Raw genomic sequence first — 19349 nt, 5'->3', positions numbered from 1 at the left:
CATGCACTGCATCAGCAGCTCTACTATTTCCCACTGTACAAGATAATTAACTATGTATTTTAATCACTGCTGCTTATGTATTATAATCTTGAGTGAAATTGTCATTCACATGTCATATCAGAATCTTTTTGAATATTTTCTTCAATTATTTTCAGAAACTGTTACAAATTTCTGGTATTTTTTCTGTTCTTCACTTTTTTCATCTCTATTAATTTAAAAGCCTTGCTTCATTAGCGTTTCTTAGTCTTGTGGGAATTAAAAAGGGTAGGTAATCATCTATTCTACTGTCACTGCTTGGTTTGCAGACTTTCACATATTGAATCATGAAATGCTTAATCTTACATGCACCAACAGTATTGTCTTTTAGAGACCAGGCTGTAAATTAATAAAAGGCAGCATTCATTTCTGACAAATCTTGATGGCTGTTGAACAGCGCTGTGAAGTTCTACACCTTTTTCTTTCATCTTTATACTTTTAATTACATTAAATCATCCTCACCCCTTTCCAAAAACAGGATTTTTTTCTCCATTATTTTGTTGTTCTCATTCAGTGGGCATACAAAAATTTAGTTCTGTTGTGTTTCTAACCTGCTCCTTCTAAGTCTTTGAAAATGCTATTAAGTATCTTCAAATTCCAGTAGTTAGCATTATAGAATTTAAATCCCACTACTGCATAAAATTTCAGTTTTTCACAGAATCATAGAATGGCCTGAGTCGAAAAGGACCACAGTGATCACGTACTTTCAACCCCTCTGCTGTGTGCAGGGTCATCAACCACCCAGACCAGCTGCCAGAGCCACATCCATCCTGGCCTTGAATGCCTCCAGGGATGGGGCATCCACAGCCTCCTTGGGCAACCTGCTCCAGTGCGTCACCACCGTCTGTGTGAAAAACTTCCTCCTATTATCTAACCTAAACCTGTCTTAGTTTAAAATCATTCTTCCTTGTCCCATCACTATCAGACCATGTAAACTGTCATACCCCCTCTTTTTTATACACTTCCTTCACGTACTGCAAGGCCACAGTCCTCATCTGGGAATGAGGCTTCCCCAGAGCCTTCTCTTTTCCAAGTTAAACAAGTCCAGTTTCCTCAACCTTTCTTCATAAGAGAAGTGCTCCAGCCCTCTGATCGTCTCAGTGGCCCTCCCCTGGACCCATTCCAAGAGCTCCATGCTTTTCTTGACCGGGGGCCCAGGCCTGGACACAGTACTCCTGATGGGGTTCACAGCAGCTGAGTAGAGGGGGACAATCACCTGCTTCTCCCTGCTGGCCACACCTTTTTTAATCTGAATCTGATTACAGCTTAGATTGTGCTCAAAATTAAATCACTCAAAAATTCAGACTTTATTTCTGCTATCCCTAAAAGACTCATTTAAGTGTTCTCCATTAACCTTATCCATAAACCCAATACTAAGTTTTAACACTAGCTCTCAAAGCTCTTCATGAATGTGGCTTGCAACATACCTACAGTGATTTTTGTGTTGACTACAACTACTACATTAGGAAGACTGCATAAAGCAGGCTGATTGGCATTCATAGTAACATGGACTTTTTCTTAGTATTTAGTTCCTGGTAGCTCAAAGTTGTGAGAGTATTAAATACATGTGAGCCCATGAATTAACTAAAAAGCTAAAGCTAGTGGTATTACAAAGGAAGAGAGGAAGAATATTGTGAACTACTGAATTAAGCAAGAATATAACTAATTACTTCTAAGTATTCTTAATTATTCCTGCCTGTACTGTGTTAGAAACTTTTGTTTTGGAGAATACAAATCTAGCCAGTATTTAACAGTTACACACAGGAGCTTTTTAAACAAAGTTTTTGCACAAAACCTGAGGCAGACTTTTAAAAAAGTAAGTTATGATCAAAAAGCCAGCTACTGCAAGGAAATAGCAATTCAAATCAACAACTATTCTGGGCAAAAAGAGGAGAGTTCCTGGAATTAATCCATGTACCTGAGACTTCAAAACTGCCGATTTACAGATCTGGGAAAATATGAGTGAGTTCTGCAAGAAGAATAAGCACAATGGAGTATAAAGAAAAGAGAATTTTTAAAAGATTTATTAAATAATAATAACAAAGAAAAGACAATTTCTGCCAAGACAATTTGGCAGAAACTTCATCTTGATTTAGTTACTAGGGAAAGGGAAAAAATGCAACACACAGAAGAAAAGGTGGAAGTATACAAAATGATAAAGGGAAAGTTAAATAACTACTGCTTTAAGAATAAGTTGGTGCTAAAAAGCCAGATGTGTCGAAGCATACCAGGAACAAAATACATCAGCAATGTTGCTAGGCCAATGTGGATTTACTGAAATGTTAAAACACAAGGATGAAGAAATGGTGAAACTGGCGTGACAGATCTGGGAGGTGTGATTGAACACATTCTGATCTGTCAATAACTAGAGATAGTTGTGAATAATACTGAGCAGAAACTAAATCTAGCCCAGATAAGTTGCTGCCAGAAATTCAAAGGAGATTTTGTTCTGTTTGATATGAAATTTTAATACATCATGAAGTCCTAAAGAAACACCAGAAGATTGGAACAGTGTGGCTGTGGTGCATTACCTGCTGCAGCTTAATTAATGGAACACCGCCATTGGTCAGCAGAAGTAAACACTGTGATAAGTATTTGCCTGAATGTTACAGACTGCTTCAATGATAAACTGAAGAGCAGGAGTGGAAGTGATACGATCAGTCTTTCAATCCCAGCTCTGCCATAATACGAATGTACAACATTGTGCAAGTGGATTCTGGCTCTCCTCCCTTTCTGATAGGACCAGTGGAGCTGTGAGAGTGAAAACAGTGCATCCAAACCAGCTCTGGTGATGCTTCATGCTAGTGAAGTTTAGATTACATGATAGAAGATAAAATAAAAATGCAAAACTTTATGGTATCTGCCAGCAACTGAAACATTTATTTTTTCCAAAACATCTCCTAAGCCAATATGTTCCTACATCTCTCTTTGAACCTGAAGTTATTTATTACCACCTCAAAACACATTAATAACTCTAATGAGAGCACATGCACGTGGAGTTACTGAAGAAAATTTCCGTACATGGTAAATCTTTAGAATTTAAGAGAGAATTCTTTCTTTACCCTTCCTCTACATGAAAACGATTATCTGACAATTCCTTTGATTCACCATTGATCATTTTCCTCTTTGATCCCTCTCACAATATTCATTACGTGAACAGTTCTATATGGCTTTCACTGCTTTTTTTCCTCGTTTATTATTTCAGGGTATAAACTCACATTGCAAATATGACTTTACATACTACCACACAATAAAATTAGCAAAATTTTTGCAATGGTAACTTTCAGACATCAGTCAGAAGGAAACCTGAGCTTGTTTTCAAAGTACACACTGCAAGGACCAGATTTCCCTTTTAATCATTTTGTGATTTTATCTAATTAATTGTTCACTTTCTAATTTAATTGGTACCTTTCAGGCATTAGCATTGTAGAGCAAGAGCACAGTAAATAACACACACTTGGAGGACAGCTGAATCTGGGATATTTTTCACCTCACCAGTGTTTGGGATCATTAAACATGTCAGACTTGTTTGGACCAGGAAGAAGGCTTCTCTGAGTCTATTCCTTTTAAGGAGTGCAGCTACTGTGAGTTACAGAGCAATGAAATGCACAAAGTACACAAAGTGCCAAAGAAAATAAAGAAGTCAGCTGGACTGAAACTTTATCACTGTGTAAAATAACAAAACAAACAGAAATTCAACCACCCACCTAAAGAGAAAGCCACATGATCATTAGAGCGTTTAGTTTATTTTAATCTCCCAATTTTGATATGTGCATAACATCTGGAGTCTGTTTCTCGTTAAATCTCTGTATCTTGTATAACTGTTTACTCCTCAGAAAAGTGGACATAAACCACTACCAAATAAAAATCCTTTATCCATTTTTCACAGGTTAAAATGACCGTGAGTGCCTACAGCAACAGATTCTTGAGTGAATGACAAGGTTCTTCTAGTACCTCTCTTGCTCATGTATCTAGGAATATGGCCTTAGCTAGGAGTAGAAGGAACACCATATACATAAATAAGGATCAAAACTGAAATATTATTGATATCAGGTATTGAGCACAGAAGTTCTCTCTCCATATCAACATTACCCAAAAGACCACTTTCAGATGTTGAAAAAAAATACAAAATGGCAAAAATGAAGTAACTTCCTTTGCTGCTCCTACACTGAGAGTTTTTGCTCATGGTTTTGCTAAAGTGTGATCTGTCACACACTCCTACATTCAATTCCCTTTTTTAATTCAGCCAGTTGTTTTTGTGAAGAGCACACAATACAACATGAGCTCATGAAATAGCAGAAGTTCATTCTTCTGCAGCTGTTACTCAGGTTCCAACCTCCAACCAAACTCACAGCACACAGTCTTTTCCTTGTGTCTTTTTAGTGAAAGAAAGGTGAAGGTTCCAATCACTGTTGCTGGTTTAGGATTTTTTTTTACAAGATACTGGAAAAGACTTCATTCTGTCCTTCACAAGATCAAACAGAACTACAACTTCACTTTAAGAAAAAAGAGTGATTTGAAACACCTTTTCTCAACTGCACACAAACACAAGGTTGTTTCGTTTTTTTTTTCTTGTTAAAAATGTGAGGAAATAAGGAAATAGAATCACAAAGTCACTTGAGTTGAGAGGGACACTTAGAGGTCACCTAGTCCAACTCCCACAATGAACAGGGACACCTCCAGCTCAATCAGATGCTCAGAGCCCCACCCAGTCTGACTTCCAATGTGTCTCCAGGGATGGGACACACACCACGTCTGTGGGCAACCTGCTCCAGTGCCTCACCCCTCACTTCTTCCTTATATCCCGTCTCTTCCTTATAAGCAGATGTTGGAACTGAAGCATTTTTAGATCACACCAGATTTTTAACAGAATCTCAAGTTACCCTTAGCAAAACACGTGCTTTGTTTAACAGAGGGCATGGTTTCACCACTGATGTTTATTGTCACCAACTCGGAACTGAATCCTGCTTCTGATCTCCTCAGAAATACTGTGTGACAATACATCTCTTACTGATCCTTTAGTTTTTGGCAGCCACTGTACGCTAAGCATTAAAACTCTTTGGAGTTTTAATGTGTTGCATCTGTGGAAGTGGGCATGTCTGGTTAATGGCAGATTAGCCATAGGAGTTAATGGTAAGTACCACTGGCTACTTACTCCAGGTCTACAAAACATGACTACACCTTAATGTTCTGTGTAACTCATGATAAAGCCTCTGGAGGCTGTTACAGACAGGAGCGGCTGCCAGGTTCTGTGGTGTTTATATTTCTATCCAACTGTGCTGAGAGACACAGCAGCGTTTTGGATAAACAAAGCCTTCAGCAGAAATTATCGACGGCCTTATTATAATCTACACAGACCTACTGCTCAACTACAGGATAATCAAAAGGTAAGCAGTAAGCAGTGCTAGTTTGTGCCAAACAGCAAAAGATCAGCAGACAAAAGAACACTGATGATTAGGGGAAAGCTTAAGTATATTACATAAATAAATGCTAGTTCAAGGAATAAGTTGCTTAAATAACTTCCTGCGATGTACTAACTTGTTCTTAGGTGGAAAAGTAGATGAAAAACAGTATATTATGTCAGGAAGAGTTCTTCAGCCTAACCAGTAAAAAATGTACAGATGAAGAAATTCACACTCTCTGGGATACTGGCACCGAGCAGTGCTATGGCACGGAAACACCCACAGTTGAAGCCCAGCCCAATAAAGGAAAAGAACCTGTGTGGCTTCTGTTTTCTTCTCCCTTCCTTTTTCCTGCCTGTGGCTGTGGTATCGTAGTGCTTTTATTTTGCTGATATTGAAGAACAACAGATGGGTGAACTGGGAACTTTTCCTTTTGAGAAGGGAATGTTTTTTATGCTTCTTAAGAAGTGGGCTGATGGACTTAGGTGGAACGATGAAGAAAAGCTCACCTGGTACAACCCTGAAAACTCTTCTGTAGATGTTAATTTCTTGCTTTAGAGTAATGCCAATCAGGGTAAGAGATATTCGAGTCTAAATGCAGGTTGCACACACTCTGTATTTCCTTTGGAAACCCAACCATAATGTGGGAACAGCGACAGGATCTGAATCTGCAAAGTTGTCTGTGCAGTGGTAATTATAGTACTGTGTGCTCCTGTGTTTCGCCAAGAAACCTTAATTCTGGCACTTATCTCACACTTTGTGTACTGCTCAACAAATGCTGTGAGACAGGGCAAATATTTACCTGTTTATCAGTGAATGACATTATTTGGAGAACAGCCGTATTCGCAAAGAAACTCCACTATAAAGGGACTCAGAAGGTCCCAACTCCTCCAAAACCCGCCTGCACTGTTTTTTAAGTCAGGAACGCGTCCTGAAGAGTAAAAAGAGTAAAAGAAAAAAACCCTATGAAATATTTACCCTTCAAATTATGAAGCAATTTCTTTGTAACTGCTTGCTCCCACATGTGTAACTGGTGAGGTGATTATGTTGCACAGACCTGGACATAGTGAGCTTTGTTTTAAAAATATTTTACATTCACAATATAGATACATGCAACTGCTGTTGTTACTTCGTGGCAAATCAACCAGTTATGCTCATATAAATATTTTTTTATCTTCCCATTTCCATGTGGTTTCCCCTGTAATTGTTGCATAGACTCTGAGTCAGAACCCTGCTGCTCTTTATCAAATCCATCTGAAGATTCAAGAGTCATTATCAGGCCAGAACGCATGGGCCCTGAGCAGCCTGGTCTAGCATTAAATGGGGAGGTTGGTGGCCCTGCATGCGGCAGGGGTTGGAGATTCATGATCCTTGAGGTCCCTTCCAACCCTGCCATTCTGTGATTCAGTGATTGTGGGGTAAGCCACAACAGTGTGAGTAAACTAGTAGGGAAGGAACACGTCAGGAGAAAAACAGACTAATGCATCAGAATTGAGGGAGATTCAAAAAACAGACACATTGAAATGGAGAAAAAAGGTGTCCTCAGTGGCATGATTTCAGCATATAATCAGTGTTACTATAAATCAGAGGTTTGGCTTTTGTGCAATAAACATTTCTTCCCCATTAATATTTCCCCCCTACAAAAAAAAACCCCTCAACTAACTAGGCAGATCTACCTGCGGTCAAGTTGAAAAGAGATCAAATATTGATTTTTCAGATCTGCAATAGGGCAAAAGAGTCCCATATAATATACCATATGTATGATATCGTGTGTATCAAGAAAGTCATAAATGTCACGCTCTCCGCTATCTGTGAACGCGTGAGTCTCTCAAGCCTGGGACGCGCAGTGTGACACAGTGTTACGGAGTGAGACCACCCTGCGCCGCACACGGAAGGAGCAGAGGTGAGCAGAGCCCCCGGACGCACGGGGTGTCCCACGGAGTGTCCACGCGGCGCCGGCGCTCAGCGCAGCCGCTCTCTCCCTGGTACGCCCGTAGCCCAGAAGCTGGTTTGCAGCTCCCCGTCCTCCGAGGGGCCGATGACAGCGGTCCTGCACTCAGTGGTGTTTCCCACTTCTAGAGGCGGTGGATGCCCTGGCGACAGTGCCGCTCATTGCCGCTGCAGTGGTCTGGGGGGGATAGGCGGGGCGGTACGGCAAGAAAACTTCTGCATGTAAGGACCTCCCGAGTCTGCACTCCTTACAAAACACGGGCCGGTACCTGTAAGCCAAACTCAAGGTTCGGCAGGGAGAGAAGTGCAGCTGACTGCACAAAACCCCACAACAAAAACCGCGCGCCCTCTCCAGCAGAGGGATAGTCCTTAACCCGCCAGCAGCTCCCAGCCTGGCCCGAAGGCAGAGGTACCGCCAGCAGAGGGACGGACACCGTCCCGCCCGGCAGCCGCAGCACCGAGCGGGCGGAGGCACCTGCCGCCGGCGGGCCATAGCCGGCTGCTGCCTGTCGGCCGACCAGAAAAAAATCGCGCGGAGCGCCATCAGCGCGGAGATCGAGCGGCAGCTGCGCCGCGACAAGCGGGACGCGCGGCGGGAGCTGAAGCTGCTGCTGCTGGGTGAGTGCGGCTCGGCGCGGGCGCGGGGCGGCGGGGCACGGCGCGGCCCTGGGACGGGCGGTGCCAAAAGAAAAGCCGTAGCGCTGACGTACCGCAGTGCCACGTGCCTGGCTGGCCGTCGCCGGTTGGCGGCCTGGAGGTGTGCGGTTGGCTGACGCAGCCGTCAGAGGGAATGGCTGCTTATTTTCTGCAAGGTCTTTGGGGAAGACTGATAAATTTTGAACCTTGCTGTGAATATTTGTAAGGAATAGGATTCGGCTGCCAGAAAGTTCCACCGCAGGAGTGGAATCCTGTTTGTTGGGAGCGTCTGCGAAGTCTGTGAGTGACTTTCTTCCCAGTTCACACTCTGCCTGTACGCTGTGCAGATGTTGCAGTGCTCACCAGTTTCAGACTTTTTCCTCTTCTTGCATTTGGGATATCACACTAACTCAAAACATAGAGGGAGTTCTTTTGCATAATTCCGCTGTTTTAACCAGAAACACTGGTGTGTGTGCTCAAGTTGGTGAAAAGAACTCAGAGTAACAAAAGTACTCCCCCTAACAAGAACAACAAAAATGCACCAGCTCTTCATTTGTATTTTCTGCAGTTGAAATCACTGTAAGACACACATTCTCCCGCTACATGCAGCACTGAACAGCTATGAATGTTGTATGTTTCACCCAACAGCTGGAAGAATTTTTTGTTAGTTGGCTTCTGCACTTGAAAGTTGTGCAGGAAACACAAGTGTAATTTGTTAGATCCAGATGTATCAGATTCTCAGTCTAATGAGAGTTACAGGAAAGACAGAACCAGGAGGCAAAACCGGGGGAGCTGCTGCATCTAGAGGTGGTGTTTGTATGCCTTTGTGGTGGGATGAAGTGAGGTTGTTGGCGAGAATGATGCCCTTAGGCAGGTGCTTAAGTGCCTGGCCAGCATGCCAACGTGGTCTGTGGGGGTGAGCGGAGGGGCTTGGCTCTGCAGTCTGGAACGTATGTATGTAACATGGCTGATTCCTTTGTGCTGGTAATTATGATGCTTGTGTAGAACATCGATGTAACCATATTTGGACAGATATTTTATGTATTTGGCAGAAAGCATAATTTAAGTGTATAGTTCCATTCAGTGGAAAGTAAATGATCATCTTGTCTGGCAAATATAGCAGTACCTTATTTCTTTTACAGGAAAAGGAAAAAAAAAATGTTATTCTGAATGACTGTTAATCCTACAACGTTTTGTCTTTTGAAAGCAATTCTTCAGGAGTGAGAATGGCATAAAATAACTTCCCTCCTTCCAGTAACCAGCTCTCAGCATCCACCTCTTTCAGTCTCAGAAGCTTCCTGAGCCACCTGAAGTTCCTGACCTTTCAGTAGTTCTCACTGTATTCTTCTTCCATGAGCTTATCTAACATTTTTGGCCATCTACTGCATTTTCTGGCAGAAGATGTTAATTTTAGCTGTGCTTTGTGTGAGAAAATTCTACCATTTGTTTTTCATTTCCTCATATTCATGGGAGGGCCAGGTGGAGGTTAGGGGCAGGTTCTGCACCACAGGGCGGTGGGCATGGAACAGTCAGCCCAGGACAGTGGGCATGGCCCTGAGCTGGTGGAGTTCAAGAAATGTTTGGACAGTGCTCTAAGACATTGCGTCTGATTTTCGGTTGGTCCTGTATGGAGCCGGGAGCTGGGCTCAGTAATCCTTGTGGACCCCTTCCAACTCAGGATATCTTCTATGATTCTTATTCAAAAACTCGTAATATTAGTTTAGAAAGAAGTAGAATACTGCCAATGCCAATCCAGTCTTCTCCGTGTCTCTTGGTGATGCATACTTACTACATCTCTCTTCAGTCATCTGTCTGACAAGATGAAGCACATAAATTTTCTTCACTGTGCCCAGGTGTGTGCATGACAGCAGTGTGCTAATAAAGGGGGATGTAATGTACTTTCAAAGCTTAATTCTTGAGACATTCACTGGGGAATGGCAGTTTTTTATTTTATTTTATTTTATTTTATTTTATTTTATTTTATTTTATTTTATTTTATTTTTTCACACACCGGTTTTTATTATAGCCCATAAGCGTCTGCTTCCTACCTCTTCCTGCTCTGCTTCCCTGCTCCAGGCTTCTCTGGAGTGAGAGAGCAGACTTTGGAAAGAACTCATCTTGCTCCATAGCACTGAACCCACTTACAGAACGGACCTGCCTGAAGGGAGCGTTATGTGTTCCCAAGTATGTGTCTTAATACCACAGTCAGCATTACAAAGCTTTGCTGTCTGTGTCAGATTAGGATATGAAAAATTCTCACCCTTATGTCATAGCAATAGGTGCACTTCTGATAATAAAGAGATCCCAGCAAAAATTTGTGATTGAAGGGGTTTGTTGCCAGAGGAAGTGTGCACATGTGCTGAAAAACAACTTTATATCTGAGAGGAGAGATGGTATATTCTTGTCCAGAAAGCTTACTGAAGTACACAGAAGTTTATAAAAGGAATACTTAAATTGTCATTGCAAATGAACCTTTGATAAAAAGTCTCTATGCATGAGAAAGATAGTCCTGTTTATGAGTGTTAGTAAGCAGCATACTGTGAATGGTGGCAGTTGGTGCAGTCAGTCCTTCAGAATACTCCTCATGGCCACTTCAAGTGGATTTTCCTACAGCCTGCATTGTTATAATGGGGCCAAGTGTGGAGAGGGCCATGCTGGACAGTCAGAGTCATTAGTTCTTCATGAGAAGAGATGTCTTTGGGGGCTGTTTCAAAGATAGCTGGCAGTCAGTACATTCACTTCTGTTTGGAAGCAGAAAGATCTCCCAACTAGCAGTGTCGTGACAGATTTCACTGAAAGAATACTGCACATCTGAGATACCAGGTGTTGTAGACCTTTGTTTTCTGGAAGCATCTGGAAAGTATCACATGGGTGAACCACTTCTTTTCTTTCTCCCTCCTCTCACCCCCCCCCCTCCGCCCCCCCCCATACACACTTATTTTAGACCATTCTTTGGCATGAAGAAAGAAAACCAAATGAAGCTTTAATGAAAGTTCTAGAAATATCTGTCATGGTTATTGTGCATTGCTGTAGTTGTTTAGAAATCTTCCCATTTCAAACAAACGTTAACGGAAGAGATCATGACACTTAAGACTGAATAATTCATTCTGGAGCTCCTGATGTAGTGAGGGACCTGCACTGATTTTTGCATTTGCTCGGAGAATATACAAAAGATATGCACAGACAGAACAGATTTTGACTGTCTTCTGAATATGGGAAGCCCTGGGAGAAATCCCAGTCTAAGCATGTAGCAGAATCTTTCTGTGAGATCTGGCTTCACTGCTACTATAAAATGAACAAAAGAAAGAGTTTCTAAGCATATTCAGATGCAACCTGGTATGAATCAGTCTAGTTTAAAGTCTTTTCTTGTAATTGGGCGTCTGGAAAGAAAGGTATTACACTAAACAGGAACTTCTGTATGGGCAGATAAAGCACTTGATAACATAACAGCAGCAAGAAACCACCTTAGGCCTCCTGTTTTCCTAAAAGAAATAATTGCATTTCTACAGAAAGCATGAATTTAACATCCTCACTATAGCAAAATTCTAGATTCATCATCATGGTTAATTTTTTTCTTTTTCCAAAGCACTGGAGAACACTTGGCTGATGTCTACAAATGTATTAAAATTGACTATTTTTGAGTGATGGTGTAGGAGTAAGGAACTTCTCCATGACTAAGTGATTTGAATTTACTTGAGGCAGAAAGTCATGTAGAAAGGAAATTCTCAATCTGGTGGTGATAAAGTCCTTAGCAGATCTGTCCTTGTAGTTGCTAATTTATACTGCATAAACTAGTCTGATATCAACATCTTCTCATCTGAATTTAAAATAAGAGGCAAAATCAAACATTTAGAATGAGTCCTGAACTGCTTCAAAAGAAGTACATCCAGCAGGTGGGGGGAGGTAGTCCTGCCCTTCTACTCTGCACTGTGGTGAGACCTTGCCTGGAATACTGCGTCCAGATGTGGAGTTCTCAGTACAGGAGAGATGTGGACCTGCTGGACTGCATCCAGAGCAGGGCCACAGGAGTGATCCAAGGGATGAAACACCTCTCCTACAAGGACAGGCTGAGAGAGCTGAAGCTGTTCAGCCTGGAGAACAGAAGGCTCTGAGGTGATTTGATTGTGGCCTTTCAGTATCTAAAGGGGGCTATAGGAAGGAAGGGAACAGGCTCTTTAGCAGGATTTGCTGTGACTGGACAAGGGGAAATGATTTCAAACTTAAAGAGGGGATATTTATATTAGACGTAAGAAAGAAGTTTTTTACAGTGAGGGTGGTGAAGGACTAGGACATGTTGCTCAGAGATGTAGTGGATGCCTTGTCCCTGGGGACACTGAAGGACAGACTGGATGAGGCTCTGAGCAGTCTGATTTAGCTGTAGGTGTCCCTGTTCATTGCAGGAGTTGGACTACATGGTCTCCAGGTGTCCCTTCCAACTCAAATTCTATGATTCTGTGATTTTTAGTGGTTTGCAAAAAGAGAAGATGGAAATTTGGCTCTAGAGAAAGCTGATGCATGAACAAGTGCTTGTTATCGATTGAAATTCTGATTGTGTAATACAGTTTCTGAGAATAAGCAATGTAATTCTTTAGAAGCTAACTTGAACAAATAATTCATGGAATCACAGAATGTCAAAGATTTGATCATCTAGTTCCAATCCTCCTGCTGTGGGCAGAGTTGCCAATGACATCATGTCACTAAGGGCCCCATGCACAAGCTTTATTACTGTAGACAGTTGTAGAATATTTATCAGCTGTATGAGTTGCATGTGGCTGATCTGCGTTGTGAAGAACGAAGTCCAGTGATCATGTGTGGATATCTAAGAGTAGCTCAGTGTACAAATAGTCAGTGTACAAATGCATCTTTCTTCTCAAATATTTCTGAATTACATTTCAGGCAGCTGGATTAAGGTGGAACAGAAAAACTCAGTGTGCTTTAATACTGAGAATGTGATTGTGTAGGGCTGTAGGTAACAGCTTCCTGGGTAAACGTCCTGAGTGATAAAGCCAGGTGCCTAGTTTACAGTGACTATCTGAAACCTTTGCTCAGATCTCGGTCCATTATTATGTGTTGTCAAGACTAATTTTGGTCAAATTGAATTTTATTTTTGAGGAACTTCTGTTCAAGATATCAAATGATAATTCATGAATTCTCCCCACATACATTGGGATTAAAACAACTTTCCTGCTCTTTTAATAAAACAGCACATTTCGTTATGCAGTCATGAATGCTTGAAATAATACATGAAAATACCATTCCTTTGCTTGACAGTGCAGCAGAAGAATTACTAAACGCTAATGTTTTGCATGAAAAACCTTTTCTGCCTTCACTGTGCATTAAAATCATGTTATTTTCCTGCTTTGGGTTGCACTGTGCTTCATTTTGGGGGAATATGTCTTGTGTTTCTAAACTGACGCCATCACTATCAAAACATGAAAGAATATTTTAAAAAAATGCTCAAAGGGGTGACAGTTCCTAAAGAACTAGAAAGGGTTGTTTTAAAATTAAAACAAGAAGAGTATTTTGTGGAGGAAAAAAGATTACAGAGCTTTGTTTCCTTTGATTCTCTATTACCTGAATTAAAAAATCCTTATGTTGGTTTGGAAGAGGAGAGATGAGGAGTGAGGAGAGGAAGACATTTTGTTGAGAATGTTTCTTAATTGCCTGGTCCCAAAAAGGTAATCAACACTGAAAGAAGTAAAGTATTTGCCATTCCCTGGTTTTGTAAAAGTACAGTGTATATTTAATCTTTTTAATTTGTATAATCATCCAGGCATGTTACTTCATTTGCAAACATCAAAAAGAAATCAGAAGGTATTTGGATATACATTTTTTCCAAGGGATATAAATATATCCAAGGGACATAGACATAAATCATCTGATGGTAAGATATCTTACGAGTCCTTAAAACTCTTGTTAATACAATTGCTTATAAACAGAAACATTGGAAAAGGGCACATGAAACAGGCTTTTAAAAGGAGGTTGTACTGAATGGTTAACTTTTAGCTGATAGGATTTTTAATGTTGGGTTGCTATTTTCAATATGCTAAAACAAAAGTTCACATTTGATTCAAGCAAGTAATATTTGGCTCTAAATTAAAGTCAAATTACAATAACATGCATGGAAATCAGTGGAAAAGAGCTACTGGTAATTAACAGGGATCTACCATTTTGCCCAAGTACTTACCCATCTGCAGTCAGTAAAATGATCTGGCTTGTGATTTACAAGGCTGTGATGAAATATTCCTTTGATAAGCAGATAGAAAAATGAAATGAAATAACAATAAAATAAAATAAAATCAGGTCCTATAAACTTCTGTCATTGAAATTTCCATTCTCAGTAATACTTAATTCCTGAAACTTAACACTAGCTCACAAATTTTTTAGAGTGTTTCTGTTGAACTTCGAGTTAAGCAGCCTGTGATCTCTCTTGTATCGTGGTGCTTTTTTCTGTGCCTGGCCTCAACACTATTGTATGTACAAAATGCTGTGTGAATATAGATGAAGATTTTGCAGACACAACCTTATTTGCAGTATATCAGTAGGGCTAGCAGAGGGTCAGCTGTTACCCTTACCCTTTTCTGCTTCTCAGATACATTCATTACTTGATGTTTGGCTGTTAACTGAAGCTCATTTTCTTTCTTTCTTTAAAAAAATAGGTATTTAAAAAAAAAAATCAGTATTTTTGTCTAACCTGTTATATCTTCTGAAATCTTCCTCTAGTGTCTGTGGAAATCAGTTTGAGAAGTCAGAGCTAAACATACTGTAAGATACGGTTGAAAAATGAGAGCGACGGCTTATGGTACCCTGCTATGAAAAAGATGTAAAGTCTGAGTTTAGAATTATAGATTAGAATGAAAGAATGATATTATAAATCCTTCAACATTTGGTTTGCATTGTGTAGGCAACACAGAATGAAAATTACAGCATGAGAAATTTTGAAATGAATTTCAGCCACTTCCATTTGCAGTTTTCTTACTGAACTGGATATTGAAAGCACAGCATGGAGTGGAAGCCCTTCCCACTGAAAGCTTTCAACTTAAAGCCAGTATTATGAAAAGCAGTGTGAAAAGAATTGGTAAAAGGGTGACTTGTTCAGTTTGCTTTGTTCTGTTTGTCACAGTGATGTTCATGTTTCAGTTATGTTACTTTCTGTGTGTGTGCCTGAAAAGGTAGGCAAAAGGGAACAAAATTTGATCTTGTGTTTAGGGTCTAGTTTCTCTTAAGTATAATTTTAGAAAAGCTAAATTTGAGACCCTTTAAGCTCAAGTACAAATTAGGCATGCATGCTTGTAAACAAAAAATCAAAACATGCAGGAAAACTTCTTTAGATGTGATTTTGCTGCTGTTTCCTCCAATGTGCTCTTAAAAAGGTGACCTTTTCCAATTGTCCAAATAGTCCATAATCGAATATTTATGCTCTTCTAATGTTCTGGGAAGATTAATGTTCTGTAAATGGTTTTGTTGTGTTGTGTTTTATTAATATATTTATTTTACTATGAGAAGGAAAATACTCTGCCTAGAAGTAATTTGCTACTTTCATTTTCTTGGTGGCTGGAGAGAGTAGGCTTTACTGTCTTGTACTAGCTGGTGATTGAAATATATGTATATTTAAAATTGAATGAAAATTAAACTGCTTAAAATCTATTTACACTTCTTCAATTTGCCAGAAACTGTACTGATCCAAGCCTATACTTACGAAAAACCTGTAATAGGTGTGTGTCTCGCTCCAATTTATAGGAGGGAGAGGAGGTTCTTTTATTATCTGTGTACCCGTCATGAGATTAAGAAGCAACGGTTCAAATGTTGGTCCGACCAGTTTATTACAAATCTTAATCAGGGAAATGGGGAAGGGGAGGACGGACACTATTATGAATTAGGGTACTGGGGAAGGGAAGGAGGGCAATGTAAAAGATAGGAAAGAAGAGGCAAGGAGTCTTTATAGGAAGCAAGAGGGACATAGTCACCACCATGGATCCAGCGAGGTTCGTAGTTCAGTCTTTGATCTTTGGTAGCAGTGGGTCGTCAGGTGGAGTTGTTCTGTTGACAACGATGACCACGACCATGGCGATGATGGCCCCTTTTCAATGGTTTCAAAGTGGCCGAGTCAGCTGTCTTTGGAGTGACAGCTCAAATCCATAGTGGTTGAGTCAGTTCTCCTTGCGGTGGCAGCTTCTGGCTCTGGGATCTCAGCAGAAACTCCTTTGTTCCCATCTTCTGGGCCTTGCCAGCAGATGAGAGGGAGCAGGGATGCCCATCTGCATCCTGTTTTTCACAGAACACGATGGTATCGTTCCCCAATTTTCCCACACCTAGCTGGAGCTGTTTTGTCACAGGCCAGATCTTCCGCCAGTGAACACTCCTGAGCACTCTCATCTGCTCTTCTACAGAGCAAGCAGCTCTGGGGGAAGGGGCTTTCAAATGTTCCCAAAGCGATATCCATTGTCACACAGTTAGCACCCATCAGTTGCCTCCTTGACAAGTCACCCGGAGTCTTATCACAAGAAAAACCTCAGGAACCAAGCTTTGAGCCAAAAAACAAAGAAGGATTCTCACAGTGTGAAGTTCTGCAGCTTTAGTGTGAATGAACTGATGCTATTGGGAAGCACTTCCCATGTTTTCCATTGAACTAGAAGCAAACATTTTGTGATTGATCATGTGGGAGATGATGCTGTCTCTCATATTGCGTATTTCCTTACTTTCAGGCTTTTCAGCATTGATGCTCCTTCCACAGACAGAGGTCTCAGCACGTAGTGCTGAGTTCTCTCTTGAATTGTATCTTTTCCATAAGGACTAGTTTTGTACAAGAGTACTGGTTTTTCTACAGGAGTAGCACAGGTAAGGAGATCTTTCCACAGCCTTTGTGCATAGCAATGCTGATATTATTTGTAGGTGTTTTCTCTGATCACTGTGGAATTGTAGTGTGATTATGTATGTCAGGAAGTTGCAGTGAGCTTAGAGATACTTTTTTCATACAGTTTTCCAACTTCTGAAGAACAAATGAGTGTGTTTGTGGTGTCCATTGATTTAATTAAACTTTAGTAATAGATTGAGCTATTTAACACTGTTAAGTAGTCCTGTATAGTTCTGTTGTATTCCCCAGTAATAATGCTCCTCATTATCTCTGCAATTGAAGTACTGGAATCACAGTGAGACCTTTTTTAATTTCTGTATTGACCTAAAGCTGAAATGGCTTATTGGAAGTAAAGATTGCCGTCATTTATTATGTTACACTGAAGGTAGTCCATGGAGGAAGCAATTCTTGGAAAAAACAATATTTGAATGAAAAAAATAATGGGTTTCCAGATGTATTACATAACTGTAATGTGTTGTTTATTTCACTGTAAGTCTAATAGAATTGTTTTCCATTAAGCTTGTACTTGTGCCTGTCTTTTGCTGAAAAGCATTAGGGCTTCCTAAGAGCAGTAAGGCATTGGCACAGATAGCCAGAGAAGCAGTGGATGCCAAATCCTTGGAGCTGTTCAACGCCAGGTTGGATGGGGCCTTGGGCAGCCCTGCCCACGGCAGAGAGTTGGAACTGTGTGATTTTTAAGATCCCTTCAAACCTAAGCTATTCTATGATTCTATGATTCATGCAGAGTACCTTGGAAATATCTGTCAATAGCCACTGTATGAAAATTTAAATGAGAAACAAAATACTTCAAGTAAATAAAGATCTATGCACAAAATGTGGAAGTAAATTACAACTTAACTCCTTTTTTTTTTTACTCAAATATTTCTGAGTTAATTGTGCCAAGCGTTCACCTATAATCATAAATATGTTTTAAAAGCAAATAAGTTCTCAGCCTGTTATATTTTTTCATAGGAAGGGCTAAACAATTCATTTAGCCCCCAGGAAATATCTGTTTCATAATTTCTAGCTTTGTGTTTGAAATGAAAATGTGTTTCATATAAAAACCTGGCATTCCTTCTCCAGGCAGGAAGCTTTTATACTTCATTCTTTGTTTCATTGTTACTTTGCAATCTTAAAGGTGGGTGTCAGCCTATATTTTTAATTAGGAAGCACCTGTCATGGCACTGAGGCCTCAGCAGAAAGCCCTTATTGGTAAAACACATAGAGGATCCTAATTTCTAATTGAAATTGTTTAGTGCCAACATTATGGATCTGAAAATGGAAAACTTGCAGACCAGTTTTTGTGAAAAGTTCCTACCAGCCTTGTACTGGTTAGCTGCCAGACCTCAGCTATGCATACATGTATTGCAGTTTTGCCTCCCTCTCGACTCAATATGAAAACTGTGAATATGAAGCTAAAGTTTATTTTGCTGAAAGTTTTCACTTGTTATTAAACTCAAAAGAACTGTCGTCCTGTAAAATCCTGAGATGGCAGTGCATTTGTAGAGAGAGCAATTCTCTCTTGTTAAAATATGGCTCAGTGAGATTTCAAACCTCTGCACTTTCTAAAAAGTTATATACATGTGGAATTCCAAAGAGAAGAGGTAAGCAGTTGTGATAGGTACAGAAATCTGTTGTCTAAATAACTCCAGTAGGCCCAGAGAAACTTAGGGGAATTTGAATATCCTGTGACATGAGAGCTTTCTGAAAATGGCATCTAAGTTCTTCAGATCACCTCAAGAGAACAACTTTGCTTAAGCGTGTGCTTAAAAACTGAAACAAAATTCTGCCAATATATGAATTACATGGTGGCCCTGCTAGGCAGGGGGTTTGGAACTACATGATCCTTGAGGTCCCTTCCAAACCGGGTGATTCTGTGATTCTGTGATTCTGTGATTCTGTTATGTTTTTGAAGGGCAGCAATTTCTTACGAAATTGTATTTCATTTTAACACAGAATAGCCCCTTTCTGTCATTGGTGGAAAGCACGCCATTTTGTTTTTTTAAATTCTGCTCAGTAGAAATTTGTTCTTGTGAGATATACTTATCTTTGAAAAAACACAAATGTTTCGTTTTAATTTTTGTGTTGTTTTATTTTGCACTGTTATTTCTTTTTGCTTTAATTTTTTTTTTCGTTACAGCCTTCACCAATGTTTAATTTCTTCACCTCTCCTACTTTAAATCCCCCTGATCTCATAAGCTTACTGTTTTTAATAGCTAGATGTTAGAAAATAATAGCTGAAGTACAAGGGATATAGACAAAGGAAATTTTGGGAATTGCATGTCACACAAACTTTTTTTAGGGTATGTGAAGAAAAATAGCTGGTGCTCTGTGAAACATAGATTGAACAAAAGAACATGTTTAGTATTTGTAGTCTTTATATTGCATTTAATACTTGTGAGCTTTCAGTGTATGTAGATTTACAGACATTAACAAGACAATATTTGTGGTGTACTTAGAATTGATAGAAG

General features: G+C 40.1%; 1 protein-coding gene across 1 annotated transcript in view; it reads left to right on the top strand.

The window, feature by feature from the left end:
• The first annotated feature begins 7526 nt into the window (after positions 1-7526).
• Positions 7527-19349, top strand: part of LOC122164616 (guanine nucleotide-binding protein subunit alpha-14-like) — a 62337-nt gene continuing 50514 nt past the window's right edge. The window contains 2 exon segments of the mRNA XM_042826739.1: positions 7527-7675; positions 7792-8006. Coding sequence (XP_042682673.1) covers positions 7527-7675; positions 7792-8006 — 364 coding nt within the window.

This window comes from Centrocercus urophasianus, unplaced genomic scaffold, assembly GCF_019232065.1.
Source record: "Centrocercus urophasianus isolate 14NV4802_14NV808 unplaced genomic scaffold, USGS_Curo_1.0 seq_27, whole genome shotgun sequence".
NCBI classification, from domain to species: Eukaryota; Metazoa; Chordata; class Aves; order Galliformes; family Phasianidae; genus Centrocercus; species Centrocercus urophasianus.
Note: the sequence above shows the minus strand (reverse complement) of the source record. Positions and strands in the feature narration are given on the sequence as shown.